The sequence below is a fragment of the Carassius gibelio genome, chromosome A16, assembly GCF_023724105.1.
Source record: "Carassius gibelio isolate Cgi1373 ecotype wild population from Czech Republic chromosome A16, carGib1.2-hapl.c, whole genome shotgun sequence".
NCBI lineage: Eukaryota > Metazoa > Chordata > Actinopteri > Cypriniformes > Cyprinidae > Carassius > Carassius gibelio.
In genome coordinates this window covers 1555899-1573193 of record NC_068386.1, presented here as the reverse complement: position 1 = coordinate 1573193, position 17295 = coordinate 1555899, and the positions used below count along the sequence as shown (strand labels likewise).

At 32.3% G+C, this 17295-nt stretch overlaps 1 protein-coding gene across 1 annotated transcript in view; it reads left to right on the top strand.

Annotated features, from left to right (window-relative positions):
- Positions 1 to 17295, top strand: part of myom3 (myomesin 3) — a 59991-nt gene that overhangs the window by 16948 nt on the left and 25748 nt on the right. The window contains exons 5-14 of the mRNA XM_052617845.1: positions 3936 to 4089; positions 5529 to 5686; positions 5767 to 5856; positions 7118 to 7206; positions 7295 to 7339; positions 9561 to 9701; positions 9931 to 10092; positions 14788 to 14929; positions 15731 to 15930; positions 16012 to 16065. Of these exons, the coding sequence (XP_052473805.1) occupies positions 3936 to 4089; positions 5529 to 5686; positions 5767 to 5856; positions 7118 to 7206; positions 7295 to 7339; positions 9561 to 9701; positions 9931 to 10092; positions 14788 to 14929; positions 15731 to 15930; positions 16012 to 16065 (1235 nt within the window). The remainder of the gene's footprint in view (positions 1 to 3935; positions 4090 to 5528; positions 5687 to 5766; positions 5857 to 7117; positions 7207 to 7294; positions 7340 to 9560; positions 9702 to 9930; positions 10093 to 14787; positions 14930 to 15730; positions 15931 to 16011; positions 16066 to 17295) is intronic.

Here is a 17295-nt window from a genome sequence, read left to right as displayed (position 1 = left end):
CGAACAAGTTGGCGACTTATTGCAACATCTATCTTTCTCCATTCTTCAAGAATAACCTCTTTTAGAGCCTGGATGGAGAGTGTTTCTCAACTTGTCGCTTCAGAATTCCCCACAGGTGTTCGATTGGGTTCAGATCAGGAGACATACTTGGCCATTCAATCACCTTCACCCGGTTCTTCTTCAGAAATGCCACAGTAGCTTTAGATGTGTGTTTTGGATCGTTGTCGTGTTGGAAAAGTGCACGATGACCAAGTGCACGGAGTGATGTCAGCATCTTCTCCTTCAGTATAGAGCAGTACATTGTTGAGTTCATGATACCATCAATGAAATGCAGCTCTCCAACACTAGCAGCACTCATGCAGCTCCACATAAGGACACTGCCACCACCATGTTTCACTGTAGGCACCATGCATTTTTCTTTGAAATCCTCACATATACGACGCCATACAGATTTTAAACCATTAGTTCCAAAAACAGTGATCTTTGTCTCATCACTCCAGAGTATAGAGTCCCAGTAGTCTTCATCTTTTTCAGCATAGGCCTTAGCAAATTCTAGGCGTGCTTTTTTGTGCATGGGTTTTAGGAGAGGCTTCCTTCGTGGACGATACCCATGCATGCCATTCCTCTGCAGTGTGCGTCGTATGGTGTGACGGGAAACGGTCACTCCAGTTTGGCTTTCTACTGCTTTAGCTAACTGCAGTGAATTTGCATGCCGATTTTCTTGAACCCTTCTCATCAGAAGACGCTCCTGTCGAGATGTTAGCTTCCGTGGACGGCCTGTACGTCTCTATAAGATGGTTGCACTTCCATCTTTCTTAAATTTTTGGATCGCTTTTGCTACAGTATTTTGACTGATATGTAAAGCTTTGCTGATCTTCTTGTAGCCCTCACCTTTTTTGTGTAAAGAAATTATTTCCTTTCTCAGATTTTGTGACATTTCTTTTCCATGGGGAGCCATTGCTGACAGCATGAAATGCTTTTCTTTAAGTAATGCCCTTTTAAAGTCACCTGTCTGCTGGACACCTCTTAAATGAATCATTAGACTCACCTGTGGTTGAATGCCCGTTAATTAGAGTTTTGCAGTCTTAAGTGTAGCTTTTCTCCTAAGACTATAATTTGGGTGTACTCATTTTTGCCACATGGGCTTGAATGAATTTGTTAGGAAAATCACTTTTTTGTGTGTGCAAATTAACAAATCTTGTTTGCAATCAGTGGCCCAAACTTGTGGGAGTATTTTGTAGTATATTATCTCATAGAAAATGTTGATTCTGAAAGGAAACTGACAAATGTACTCATTTATGCTGAGCACTGTGTATATATATATATATATATATATATATATATATATATATATATATATATATATAATCAAAAAGTAATGCATGGATATTATTAATTTTAGGAAGGAAGGATTTGTTAATTTTATTCATTTTAATTAATTTTGGTTTTCATGTACATTAATTAATTAATTATTTTATTAGTTTTTTTAATTTAACTTTTATTTTAATTATTAGTTTAAGTTTTCGTTAACAATAACAAAACTGATATAAAGAGCATTCTAGAAAGTCTGAGACTTGTTTGAAAAGCTTTTATTCTGCATCATAATTTAAAATGTATTTTTTTAATTTTTAATAAATTGAATTAAATTAAATTAAATTAAATTAAATTAAATTAAATTAAAAGTTAAAGTTAAAGTTAAAGTTAAAGTGAAAGTGAAAGTGAAAGTGAAAGTGAAAGCGAAAGTGAAAGTTAAATTTAAATTTAAATTTAAATTTAATTAAATTCATGCATTTAGCAGACGCTTTTATCCAAAGTGACTTACAGTGCATTCAGACTATCAATTTTTACATATCATGTGTTTCCGGGGAATCGAAACCCCAACCATGCGCTTGATAACGCAGTACTCTATCAATTGAGCTACAGGAAAAAAAAAAAATTATTTTAACATCATTTTTATATTATCAGTTTGACAATTTATGGTCATGTTCTCGATTATCTTAATAGAATCTCGAGCTTCAACAGAAGAAGATCTGATGGTCACATGATCAATGACGCTCATGTACACACACTAGATGAGTCACAGAAAGAGTGCACTGAAATATTAGAGCACAAACTTTCAGTCTCCGTCTGAATCTGCATTAATCCTTTTCAACATTCATGTGTAGATAAGTTGGACCATCATCTCTGAGTCTGTCAGGCTTAGTGCTTTAGACTCTCTCAGGATAAGTGCTTTCATCTGAATCTCTGCGCTCATCCGTCTGACGCCGCAAAACTGCAAAGTGTCAGAGTGAAGAAGGGCAACTTCTAATCGCACTCAGACGTGTTAAATCATCTGATATCGACCCTGAGGATATCATCTGGCATTTCTGTTTGTCTCCCGCTGCATTCGTCTGCCATCGGGATTCACAGAGAGATCCTCAGCCAGCGTTTCTGCTGACGTGACGCCGGTTAAATGTCATAGGCATCGTGTTCGTCTCTGAATGAATTCTGTTAGCAAAGGTTTTGGGTTTCTTTTTGGCTTTATTAATCTGAGCTCATGCAGTTATTTGTGGATAATTTTGTCAATATGAACTAAGGTATGAAGAAAAAATGGCACTGTGTTTTAATTTTTAACCAGGAGGTTTGGTTTGAAGGGCTTTTATTTTATATAGAATGGAACAAACAAGTGACGCTTTTTACAAAAAAAATAGCTTATAAATCTCTAGTTATGACCAAATATTGGATTCAGGGTTTTTTTTTTCAGCTTGTTTTCTTTCTGTAAGCACAGGTTGTTTAGTTAGTTAGTTAGTTAGTTAGTTAGTTAGTTAGTTTTTTTTGGGAGGCCGATAATTATTGACCAGGAAAAGTGCAAGCTTGACTAGGTGCCATTTTGTACAAAATAAAAGCATGGTAAGACAAATTTCCTGGTTAACTTTTGTTTTATTTTTAAATCACAACAAAATATTAAAACAAAGATAAATCTTTAAAGAAATATACAAACAAAAATAATAATAATCATCTTAATTTTGTTATAAAAATTAATGATTCAATATGCTTTTATTTTGTATAAAATGGCACAAAGTCACACTTGTGGTGTTTCTGGTCAAAAATAAAAAATAAAAAACAAAACACTTACAAGTATCTAATTTTGCTATATTCAAATATAAAGATTATTCAATAATTTTTACAAAATAATATTTCAGTCTACTTCAAAAATTCGCATTAAATTCAGATTTTCTTTGTAATTATTTGTGAAATACACCACCATTTTTTTTTTCGTTTTAGACTAGTTTCAGTCTATTTTTCACACAAAACTTTATCATAAAAAGCTTTAAAGTATAAAATATAAAAGATTATATGGACACATTTTTATTGATTTTATGGTGTGTTTTTGTTTCGTCCCCATTTATTACTTTAGCATCCTCGAAATACTATTACAGTTTTTATTCATATTTTGAATTTGTTCATATTTTTATATTGTCCACTTTCAGTTTAATTAGTTTAAATCTTTATAATTTGAATGGGTTTTTTGTCTTTCTAAGTATTTCTGACTAGCCTGGAAAACAAATCTTTTTTTATAGTATATTATCCCCAAATATTGGACAGACTGAACCTAATATTTGGTGATAATTTACCATAAAAAAGCAATTTATAAGCTATTTTTTGCAGGCTGGTCATTTCTGACCAAGAATATCATAAGTACAAGGAAAAAATACCCCAAAAAGTTATCTAAAAAAACGTCAGTAAATTTTAGCACAGTTTGGACTAAAACAAAAAAAATCACTGCAACACAACAACAACAGATACACTTGCTACAAAATTAAAAAACAAAAAATCTAAATAAACCAACTTCTAACAATCCGTTGAACCCTGAAATATATTACTAACAACAACAACAACAAAAAGTGATTACACTGCATCTTGCAACCAAGAGCGCTTCTGACCTTTGACCCCAGGGAGGCCCTGAGAGAGACTCTGTCCAGTGATGAGCTGCACCAGAGGAACCAGTGGACACTGTTTGGGAACGAGGCTGAGAAACTGGAGATCGGTGTGATCAGAAACCAGCGTGTTGTCCGTGAGCGAGCGGATCGATTGACTCTGCGCTGCGAGGTGAGCGACTGAAACACACACATCTCAGATCTTTCACTTTCTAGTTTTAAAGGAATAATTTATCCAGAAATCACCGTCATGCTGTTTCGTACCTCTATAACTGTGTTTTTCCTGACTATCCTGATCAGGTTTTTTTTTTTCAATAAAGTGAAAGTAAATGGGGACAAAACAAAAAACACCACAAAAGCATTATAAACTAGTTTATAATTATAAATTTATTCTGTTATCAAATTATATTCTAAAGCTTTTATGACAGATTTTTGTGATAAACAGACCTGTATGTAACAGGGATATTATAGTAAACTCATAAATATATATATATATATATATATATATATATATATATATATATATATATTACTTTATTTTAAAGGAAATAATACAATATATTAAAAATATATACATTTCAGCTACTTGCTTGGCAACATTTTTGATTTTAAATGAGTTTAATTTAATTGATTATCTAAAAAAAAACTACAAATACTGAAATAAAATTATTAAAAACAAAATAAAACTATTTAAAAATGTACTAAAAGACAAAAAAAAATTATTACAATTGTTACTAATTAAAATGAAAGTGGACAATATAAAAATATACAAATTCAAAATATGAATAAAAAATAATAATTAATAGGGACAGAAAAAAAACACCTTAAAAGCATTATAAATTAGTTTATAATTATAAATTAAATATATTATGAAATAATATTATAAAGCTTTTATGATAGATTTTTGTGAAAAACTGAATTATATATATATATATATATATATATATATATATATATATATATATAACATTATTTGAAATGAAATAATATATATATATATTCCATCTACTTGCTTGACAACAATTCTGATTTTATATTAGTTTAATTAACTTGATTATCTAAAATAATTACAAATCCTGAAATATATTTTTTTTATTAAAAACAAAATAGAACTACTTAAAAATGTACTAAAAGACAAAAAAAAATACAAATTATTACAATTGTAACTAATTAAAATGAAAGTGGACAATGTAAAAATATACAAATTCAAAATATGAATAAAAAATAATAATAAATAGGGACAGAACAGTGTTATATTTTAAAGCAAGATATGTTCCAAGAACCGATTGAAATCAGACTAAAACTCAGAAATTGGTCGTATATTTACAAAGAAACTGCAAGTAACACTTAATTTAATGTGAAATTTTGAGGTAGACTGAAATAGGTTTTCATAAAAAAAAAAACACTTAAAATACTTAAAAATTATTACAATAAAAACTAAAAAACTACAAATTCTTAGAGTAATATTTCTCATTTTCGTTTCGTTTACATTGATGTATTACATAACTAAAGCTAAAACTTAAATAAAAATGTATGCAAACTATAAAGACCTCTTCTTTTTTTATGCAAGCTTTGAAATGAGTATCTGATGACAGAACTGTTCTCCGTCAGGCCGAGAGAAAGGCTTCACTGCACATGAAGTTCATGGAGGATCTGAGCATGAAGGCTCCTGATTTCTCCGTCCCGCTGCGGTCGCACACGGTGTGGGTCGGGATGGACGTCCATCTCTCCTGTTTGATCCAGGGCTGCCCGCTCCCCAGCATCACATGGTGAGAGTCTCAACTAACCTGTGTCTCCACAACAGAGAGCCTCCATCTCAGAGACAGACTCTTGTGAATCTTGTCCACAGGTTTAAGGACGATGTTCCTCTCCGAGGTTTCCTTCCGTGGAACTACAAGCTGACGAAGAAGTGCGGCCTCGATGTTTTAGAGATCAGGAGGTGAAGCTAAAAACCAAGGAGTCGTTCAACATCATTAATATACTACTCTAGCTTTTATTAATATTTTTAAATTAAATATTTTCTTTTTATATTTATATATATATATATATATTTACGTGTCTATTAAGATTTAATTCATTTTTAATTCAGCTTTAGTTTACTTTTAAGTTAAACTGAACAAAGATGAGAAATGGCAACTTGTATTTATTGTAATATTTTACTGTAATTAAATATTAATTTCAGTTTTTTTGTTATTTTAGGTAGACATTTCTGCAATATTATAGTTAATAATTATTTGTAAGTTAGAAACCACTTAATTGTTTAATTAATTTGTTTTATTTTATTAATTCATTTATTTTGGTTCAACTTTTGAAATCGCAAAAAATAAATAAAAAGTAAGATGAAACGAGAGAAAATAGTAATTCTATTATCTAAAATAAGCATATTTCAGATATAAATATAATATATTACAATGTATATAAAAAAAATAATTATGTATATATAATTTAATTTCAAATAATGTTAAATATATATATTTTTTTCTTTTTTTTTCTTTTTTTTTCTTTTTTTTTTTACATTATTTGAATTGAAATAATAAAATATATTAAGTATATATATATATATATATTTCAGCTACTTGCTTGGCAACATTTCTGATTTTCAATTATTTTAATCTACTTGATTATCTAAAATAAAATTAAAATTATTTGTAAGTTAGAAACCAAGCATCACTTTATTATTTAATTAATTTGTTTTATTTTATTTTTTATTTATTTATTTAATTCATTTATTTTGGTTCAACTTTTGAAATCGCAAAAAATAAATAAAAGGTGAGATGAAACGAGAGAAAATGGTAATTCTATTATCTAAAATAAGCATATTTTAGATATAAATATACAGTAATATATTACAATATATATATATATATAAATAAATGTAAAACAAAAATCACAGAAAACAAGTGAGGAAGTAACAGTTCAAAGATACATATCTTAATATTAATGTAATAAATAAATACATATTTTCCTCAAATATGATTTTATCTCAAGTAACAAAAATATTTTTTTAATGGTTTTAATTTTAGTTTAAATTACAAAATAACTCATTTCCTTCTTGAAACACAAGGTGAATGTTTGAGGTATGCAATTAAATGTTCAATAAATGGCTGATTAATTCATTGAATAATACTGCTTGCAGATACTCCTCAACAACGAAAGATGTCTGCTCTCTAATTACGTTTTCTCTGTCTCTTTTCTTTAAGATGTTCTGCTGAAGATGCCGGAGAATACAAGGTAATAGCGAAAAGTTCTCTGGGAGAGGTGACGTCCAGCGCCAGACTGATAGTCAACTGTGAGTTGATGTTCATCGTATTATTCAGCCGATTCCATGACTTAAGTTGAGTTTGAACCTTGTTCTTCCTTTATTCCTCCATATGCAGCACATGAAGGGGCCGAGGCGAAACTGAAGCGCTCGTGGACGCCCAGTGAGTGTCTTTGCTCTTCTTAATGCAAAATAAACAGAGTATTTTTGTAGCATTTTATCTTGTAATGCAACCACCAAGAATTCTCTAGCAACCACCTTACCTTTAAGTTATGTATATATAGGTCCAGTATATAAATGCTGTTCTTTTGAACTTTCTGATCATCTGTGAATTCAAAAAAATAAAATGCATCACAATTTTCACAAAAATGTTGGGCAGCACAACTGTTTTCTGTTTTTTGAGCAGCAAAACAGCATCTTTTCATGATTTCTGAAGATCATGTGACACTGAAGACTGGAGGAATGATGCTGAAAATACAGCCGTGCATCACAGAAATAAATTACAGTTTACAGTATATTCACATAGAAAGCAGCTATTTTAAATTGTAATAATATTTCACAATATTACTGTTTTTACTGTATTTCTTTTCCACACACATTTTTAATGGTAAAGGATAATGCAGTAGGAGAGATGCTTGAATATTTATTATACTGACAATGAAACCACCAATAACAGCCTAGCATTGTTGCAGCGAGTTTTGCATGCAAACACACTTTGTAATGTATTATTCCAGGACGGCACACAAAACGACTTCATTACTCCATCCAATTTAGCTACAGCATTTTCAAGCAAATCTGAATTCCCGATACAGCCCTTCTGCTGATATGAGAGAACATCACAATTCATTTGTATTTGCAAGCATGTGGAATTGTGTTGTCGAATCACTTACATCACTTCAATTTCATCTATCTTCAATTACCTGTTCCATCACCGAGAACGATAGCTGAACAAATAGCACATCTTCTCAAACCATCAACATTGGCCCTTTGTGACGGCCCCAGAGCAGGGCCTTGGCATTTGTCTCATTACATTAACTCTTGTCCTCGTCCTTGAGATGGATTTCGGTGCTGTTTGCTGAGAATGGAAACTGGGAAAAAAAATTCCATCACACTCCAATGATTTCCTCCGCTTGTACAACATATGGCTTAAAGCGACTATTAAATATTGTAGAAACATAATTTTCTATAAAATTGCTTTGCAAAAAAAAAAAAACACTATTTAAGCAACCTTGAATTGAATCAACCGAGTCCTTTCTTACGTTATCTTCACAGCCTGACGAAGGCAAGAAGAGCACAAACAAAAGCTACTTACTACCTGTCACTTAACAAATGTTAATAAAAGTGACTGAATTGAAAAATTAAAAACTTGATGAGTAGTGTCTTCTTATATCAGAGAAATGAAATGGTGGAAATTCAAAGGAAAACACAATGTCTATGCGGTAATGTCTATTAAATACTAAATTAAATATTATAATTTATGGCGCCGGTCCTTTATTTTGATTGGTTGAGCTGCATTTGAAAATGCTGTAAATGACTCTATTAACACACATCTTCGACTTCATAACATCAGAATGTGTTTCCGCAATTCAATGTGTTATATAGCTCGACTTTGTTATTTATTTAATGAAGTATGAGTGATCTGTGGGGCTCTCTGATCACTGAAATCAGAAACTGAAATCAGCTAAACCTGTGATGAGGACTGTAAAAGATAGACTGAGAAACGAGTTTTCTGCCAATGACCCTGCATCAGTTTAGAAAGGATTGAAAGACTCCTTCCTCCATCACTGTGGATAAGCAGCAACTGGGCGATGATTTGAATGAGTTTAACCCTGCCTCACACCCCACACCTGCTCTGACCTCCTCTCCAGTGATATATTAACACCTCCTGCACTTCAGATCAGTGAAGATGATGTGCGTCAGGTCTTCAAGAAACACTGGTTACACCAGTTACACCAGCTGACCTTCAGATCTTCATCAGATTCCCTCAGGAAATACACTTAACTTGGCAAAAAACATGACATTTCTGATTCTCATTCGATTCGGTTAGCTTGTTTTGCAGACCTGGCAACCCTGCCCGTCAAAGAAATCCTCCCATGCGTGAGAAACGTTGATTTGCATGTATGTGTTAAAGTCCACAATTTCCGAAGTGCAGATGGAATGCTATTTAAAAGTTTTCTGTTTCAGAACTGTATGCTCGAGTTTCTTATGGGTAAACTTATACTATGCCGTGAACTAGTCTGGTTTAAACTATATAAGACATCTGAGAGATAAGCATATATATATATATATGTGTGTGCAAAGAAGTATTATATATTGTGGGAATTGAGAGTATGAATTCAGAGGAATATAATTTTGCTACCTTTTCCTGTTCTTTCTCCTTCTAGTCTCAGTTCCAGAGCCGGACGCTCAGCTGGCCTCCACCTTTCCTCCAACATTTGTGAAAGAAGGTGATAACTTGGTTCTGCAGTGCAGTTTCACCACAGCTTTACTGCCGTTCCAACAGGAAGTGACCTGGTACAGAGACGGTGAGACGCCCTGACATGGAATTTCATATTTAATGCAAAGATATTTTGCACCTGGTATCCCAATAAAAACATAGGTTTACAGTAGTAGATGCATTTATCCAAAGTAACATCACAAGAATTTTATCTTCTAAGACTCACAGTGCAACAATGCAAAGTTAACCACAGAGCCACAACCACCCAGAACACTCTAGCAACAGCATAATAACCTGGCTATAATCTGTCTGCTCAGGGCTGGTGGTGCGTCAGTCCAGTCGTGTGGAGCTGCAGACGGGTCTGCGATCTGCCAGTCTCACCCTGAAGCGAGTGCACAAGGAACATGAAGGGCTTTACAGTGTCCGTCTGCGCACCTGGGACGGATCCGTCGAGCACAGCGCCTACGTCTATGTCAAAGGTCAGACCCTCAGATACTCTTAGTGTTTTAAATAATAAAATGAGATTAAATATTTATAAGAATTTGTCATAGAATGGTCATAACTAGAGAATTAATTATGGAAGTCTGTTTCTCAATTGAAAAAAAATAATAATAAATGAAAAAGGAAATTGCTACTTTTGTCTCACAATTCCGACTTTTTTCACATTTGTGATTTTTTTTTTTTTTTATTGGGAGTTTATACTTTGCCATTCTAATTTTATTTTTGGATTTCTTACTTAATTCTCACAATTGCAAGTTTATATCTCTATTTATAATAGTGTTCCTGTAGCTCAACTGGTAGAGCGTTGCGTTAGCAAACAAGCTAGCTCAAGGTTGGGGGTTCGATTCCCCAAGAACACATGATAGGTAAAAATTGATAGCCTGAATGTACTGTAAGTTGCTTTGGATAAAAGCGTCTGCTAAATCCATAAATGTAATTTTAGTTTAATTCAGAATTTTTTTCAATTGCAACTTTTTTTCTTTACAATTCTGATGTTATTTTCACAATTCTGAGATTGTATTTTCACAAGATTATATCTTGTAATTCACTTTTTACTCGCAATTGCAAGTTTATATCTTGCGACTCCAACCTCTTTTTTCGCAATTGCAAGTTTATGTTGCAATTAACTTTTTTCTCACAATTGCAAGTTCATATCTTGTAATTAACTTTTTCTCGCAATTGCAAGTTTATATCTTGTAATTAACTTTTTTCTCGCAATTGCAAGTTTATATCTTGTAATTAACTTTTTTCTCACAATTGCAAGTTTATATCTTGCGACTCCGACCTTTTTTCTCGCAATTGCAAGTTTATATCTTGTAATTAACTTTTTTCTCGCAATTGCAAGTTTATATCTTGTAATTAACTTTTTTCTCACAATTGCAAGTTTATATCTTGCGACTCCGACCTCTTTTCTCGCAATTGCAAGTTTATATCTTGTAATTAACTTTTATCTCGCAATTGCAAGTTTATATCTTGTAATTAACTTTTTTCTCGCAATTGCAAGTTTATATCTTGTAATTAACTTTTTTCTCGCAATTGCAAGTTTATATCTTGTAATTAACTTTTTTCTCGCAATTGCAAGTTTATATCTTGTAATTAACTTTTTTCTCACAATTGCAAGTTTATATCTTGTAATTAACTTTTTTCTCACAATTGCAAGTTTATATCTTGCGACTCCGACCTCTTTTCTCGCAATTGCAAGTTTATATCTTGTAATTAACTTTTTTCTCGCAATTGCAAGTTTATATCTTGTAATTAACTTTTTTCTCGCAATTGCAAGTTTATTTCTTGTAATTAACTTTTTTCTCGCAATTGCAAGTTTATATCTTGTAATTAACTTTTTTCTCGCAATTGCAAGTTTATATCTTGTAATTAACTTTTTTCTCACAATTGCAAGTTTATATCTTGCGACTCCGACCTCTTTTCTCGCAATTGCAAGTTTATATCTTGTAATTAACTTTTTTCTCGCAATTGCAAGTTCATATCTTGTAATTAACTTTTTCTCGCAATTGCAAGTTTATATCTTGTAATTAACTTTTTTCTCGCAATTGCAAGTTTATATCTTGTAATTAACTTTTTTCTCACAATTGCAAGTTTATATCTTGTAATTAACTTTTTTCTCGCAATTGCAAGTTTATATCTTGTAATTAACTTTTTTCTCACAATTGCAAGTTTATATCTTGTAATTAACTTTTTTCTCGCAAATGCAAGTTTATATCTTGCGACTCCGACCTCTTTTCTCGCAATTGCAAGTTTATATCTTGTAATTAACTTTTTTCTCACAATTGCAAGTTTATATCTTGTAATTAACTTTTTTCTCACAATTGCAAGTTTATATCTTCCGACTCCGACCTCTTTTCTCGCAATTGCAAGTTTATATCTTGTAATTAACTTTTTTCTCACAATTGCAAGTTTATATCTTGTAATTAACTTTTTTCTCGCAATTGCAAGTTTATATCTTGTAATTAACTTTTTTCTCACAATTGCAAGTTTATATCTTGTAATTAACTTTTTTCTCGCAATTGCAAGTTTATATCTTGTAATTAACTTTTTTCTCGCAATTGCAAGTTTATATCTTGTAATTAACTTTTTTCTCACAATTGCAAGTTTATATCTTGTAATTAACTTTTTTCTCACAATCGCAAGTTTATATCTTGCGACTCCGACCTCTTTTCTCGCAATTGCAAGTTTATATCTTGTAATTAACTTTTTTTCTCGCAATTGCAAGTTTATATCTTGTAATTAACTTTTTTCTCGCAATTGCAAGTTTATATCTTGTAATTAACTTTTTTCTCACAATTGCAAGTTTATATCTTGTAATTAACTTTTTTCTCACAATTGCAAGTTTATATCTTGCAGTTAACTTTTTTTCTCGCAATTGCAATGTCACATCATGCGACTCTGACATCTTTTCTCGCAATTACAATTTTATATCCAATATTTTTTTTTTTTGTTCAATGGTGGAAATGGGCTTCCATTTAAATAGATGAGCTTAGATTGAAAGGCTTCAGAAAATTACAGCACATCTACAAGAAAAAAAAACACATTTTCATCACAAAATCAGTTTTTTTCTCTCGGGCAAAGTGAGAAAGAGCTGGACTGATCATTTGTTGGATGTCACCAGATTATTGGCGATTGAAGAGGTTTAGTGTGTTACAATTGCCGCCTGTCTCTCCTGATTAAGAAATGTAAAAGTTGAACTCCTCAGAGACATAATTCTCATGAATCTGTGATGTTCTTTCAGTGCAGAGTTTCCCTGTCAGCGTAAGTCCTTAAAAGCAAGGCGAGGACAGGAATTGAATTTCCTGTCTCATTAAAGGAAGTGGGCCGCTCTGTAAGCCTGCAGTGTAGTAATTAGAAAGTGAGCTTCACTCTGCTGCGCGTGACATCCTCACTTAATCTCAGAGGAAAAATTTGCATTACAAATCTGCCAGGTAACAGGAAGGAGCCGGAGGTTGCTCTTATGAGTCTGTTTCATCCTTGTTGGTGGCGATTAAACAAATAAGAGCGTGAGAAGCCCTGCAGCCGTCCTCTTCTAAGAAAACTTTCTGAAGTAAGCTTAACTGTGCTGCGGAGGGAAATTTCATTTTTCAGTGGCTGCTCAGTTATATGTCAAGGAACTTTAACTGGGTTTCCAGTAATTCATTTTCTATAAAATAGACATAAATGGTAACAGATATATATAGAAATGAATGATTACCGTTAACTAAAAGTAAAACTACAAAAAAAAACAATTTCACATAAAAAAAGCTGAGCTAAAATAAAATATAAAAATGACATAAACGCTTAAAAAATGTTAATGACATTATTTATTATTATTAAATAAAAATAGACATGAATGACTGTTTTGTTATTGTTAAAAAACTAAAACTATTACGAATAATTGTCTTTATTTAAAATAAATCTGAAATTAAAAATATAAATAATAAATGAAACATTTTAAATAAAAAAGCTTACATTTAAATAAATAGATTTCAAATTAAATAAATAAAAATAAAAATAAACTAAAAAATAATTGTTAATTAATAAATAAATTAATTCATATTATTAACTAAAACTATATCTATTCGGAAACATCTGAATCTGAAATAAAATTAAATATAATTATTAGATGAAACACAAAAAAGAAAAACGTAAGTGTAAATCAATGAAGTTCCCAGTTATTTTTTTTTTACTAATATTAAATAAAAATAGACATTTAAAGACAGTTTTGCTGCTGTTAACTAAAACTAAAATTATCACACACACACAAAAAAAAAATCATTAAAATTTTAAACAAAAATCATTCTAAGAAAATGAAATTAACTGAAATAAAATACGTCTAAAACGGCAATAAAAATAAATTAAAGCTGAACGGACATATAAAAAAAAAGCATGAAACAAATACCTCTAATTAAAATGAAACTAGTTAGTTAAAATGAAAAAAATGAAACTAATTTAAAATATCAATAAATACTGAAATGTAATAATATTAATAATAGTTTATGAATAACACTAAAATAGCACTGATGAATGAGAATATCGTTGACAGAAGAGTTTGATGTGTTTATACTCATCTTGTCAAATCTGAGCGCTATTTGAGACATTGTTGAGATCTCTTCTGAAATTCTCTCACACTCTCTCTCTCTGTCTCTCCCTCTCTCTCCCTCTCTCTCTCCCTCTCTCACTCTCTCTCACTCTCTCTCTCCTCTCTCTCTCTGTCTCTCTCTCTCTCTCTGTCTCTCCCTCTCTCTCTCCCTCCTCTCTCACCTCTCTCTCACTCTCTCTCTCACTCTCTCTCTCTGTCTCTCTCTCTCTCTCTGTCTCTCCCTCTCTCTCTCTCTCTCTCTCCTCTCTCTCTCTCTCTCTCTCTCTCTCTCTCTCTCTCTCTCTCTCTCGCTCTCTCTCCCTCTCTCTCTCTCTCTCTCCCTCTCTCTCTCTCTCTCTCCCTCTCTCTCTCTCTCTCTCTCTCTCTCTCTCTCTCTCTCTCTCTCTCTCTCTCTCTCTCTCTCTCTCTCTCTCTCTCTCTCTCCTCTCTCTCTCTCTCCTCTCTCTCTCTCTCTCTCTCTCCCTCTCTCTCTCTCTCTCTCTCTCTCTCTCTCTCTCTCTCTCTCTCTCTCTCTCTCTCTCTCTCTCTCTCTCTCTCTCTCTCTCTCTCTCTCTCTCTCTCTCTCTCTCTCTCTCTCTCTCTCTAGATGGACCTGCTGTTGTGGTCGGGGCTCCAGGTTCTCCTCTGCAGGTGAAGTGTTCTGATGTGAGCCGGGATTACGTCTTCCTCTCGTGGATTCCTCCCAGTGCAGACGGAGCTGCTGCTGTTCAGGGTTACTTCATAGAGAGGTGAAGCATGATCCACGATGCTCTCATGAGCTCTCATCTTCAGAGAGATCAGAGCAGCTTCTAGCTGTTTAGAGATAAAACTTGAAATGAAAGACATCATGGTGAGAGAGGATGAGTGCCTAACCTTCCTGCCTCGTAGCAACATGCAACATGTTCTGCCAGTTTTTTGTCTTGTTGGATTGCGTTTAGTTTTTGAAGATAATTGCATTTTATTATGTAAACTTGAGGAGTCCAAAAGTCTGAGTCCACTACTGAAACTGCTTCTGTTTGGCCTTTTTAAAATGCAATCATTTTCCCATTATGAAACAAAATTTTAAGCAAAATAGTTTTGAGTGAAAAGTTAGTAAATATATCGGTTTGTCCTTTTTGTACTTTAATGTACTTTCGTTTTAGAATCAGAATGACATTTATTGCCATGTATTTTGTCAGACAAAAACAATAGCTAAGACGGATGACAAAAATAAAGACACAAATTAAAAATATGTCATATAAAAATACACAAAAGACAAAACAGACAATATTTCTCAAACTTTACATAGACAAATTGTTTTTTGCTAGGGGTCTAGTTTTAATGCATTGCCAAACTATTTCTTGAGTGTTCAGAATGGTTGCATTTCTAAAGGTTGCAATGTGCTGAGAAGTCTTTAATGCATTTCTATGCTGTTCTATAGAAATGGTATTCTCCTTGATTTAAATGGCAACCTTCACTACTAATAAAGCTGCAATAAATGCATATCACTACTCTGATGCTTTATTATGTTCAGAATGCTCTCATGTCACAGTCTCTTCTCTCTCGTGCAGGTGTGACATCGGTGTTGGGAAGTGGGAACGCTGTAATGATGTCATCCAGAGGGAGTGTCATTATCCCATCATGGGATTGAAGGAAAACACAATGTACCAGTTCCGTGTGTGTGCAGTCAACCAGGCCGGCGTGGGCCGTCCGTCTAAATCCACTGACCCCGTCCTGACTTCTGACCCCCTGGAGCCCAGCAGGACTACGGGTAAGAGCATCCTCACGAATTATAAAGAAAGGCAGCATGCATCTGTATCTCTGATCTCCTGCTTTCTTCTCTCTCTGTCAGTGGTGAAGGTGGACCGCGGAAGAGAGATTGTGATCACTAAGGACCAGCTGGAGGGTGAGTAGATCACACTGATGCAGTCGAGTGGGGAGATGAGAAGAAATGCATGCTTCTACACTCACACACAAGCTCAGATTTACAGTGCATGGAGGAGATCACGTGATGTTGCATTGCATCAGGTCACACCGTAGGGTTGAAAGTCACCACAATGGTCATGAACATTTCATGCTTAAATCCAAAGACAAAAGAAATGGTAGTTTAGTCTAGTAATGAAAATGCTTTTATGGTTTTAGTTTTAGGTACCAATAATAAACTTGCAGAAGACATTGCATGAATTAAAATTGTGTGGGGCTGCACGATTATGACAAAAATTATAATTGTAGGATTATTCCGTTAAAATTGTAATCGCGATTATTAATTACGATTATAACAATTTACATTGAATGATGTTTTGAATAGCTTTATACCATTGTTTGAAGCGAATGCATGCCATATTCTGAAACAAAACTAACTGAAAACAATCTTCCTGAAAAATGTTATTGCTTTTCTTTTGCATAAAGCCTCAAATGTCAACTATATATTTGTCTGTTTTTTTTATTTTATAAAAATGTAAAAATATGCATGACATTATAATGTTACACTGAGAATAAAATTAAACCAATGGAAAAAATGTAACCTGTAGAAATAAAAATAAAAAACCACATGCAGAATAATGTAAGTGGACTTTTATTTATTTTTATTATTATTTTTATTTTTTAATATTTTTATTTTATTTTATTTTATTTAAACAGAAACAATATTTTTCATAAAGAATGAAGCCTACAGCAATTTAGCAGATTTCATGTATTATAACAATTATGTTTAAAAAAAAAATGTTACTATTAATTTGTTAATAAAATGCATATAAAATGTCAGTGTTTGTTGAACTGCCACTAATTTTGATTTAAATAACAAACATAAATATATTACAGTGAGGAGAATATAGTAAGATTCACCATGAAGAATAATGAAACTTTTTAAATAAATAAATAAATAAATATTATAATGTTAGGATATGCGTTGTTCATCTTTCCATATTATAGTTTTTATTAGTATTTATGTTAGTAGTACATTAATCTTTATATTTTAAGTTTTAATTTTAATTTTAATGTTAGTAATTCTATTATTCTTGTAATTTCTGTTTTTTTCATGTCTTTATAGTATCCTATGTTCTTTTTCTGTTGTAGTTATTTCAATAACTTATTGTAAAATGAAATGTGAAATATTATATATGTTATATAATAAAAT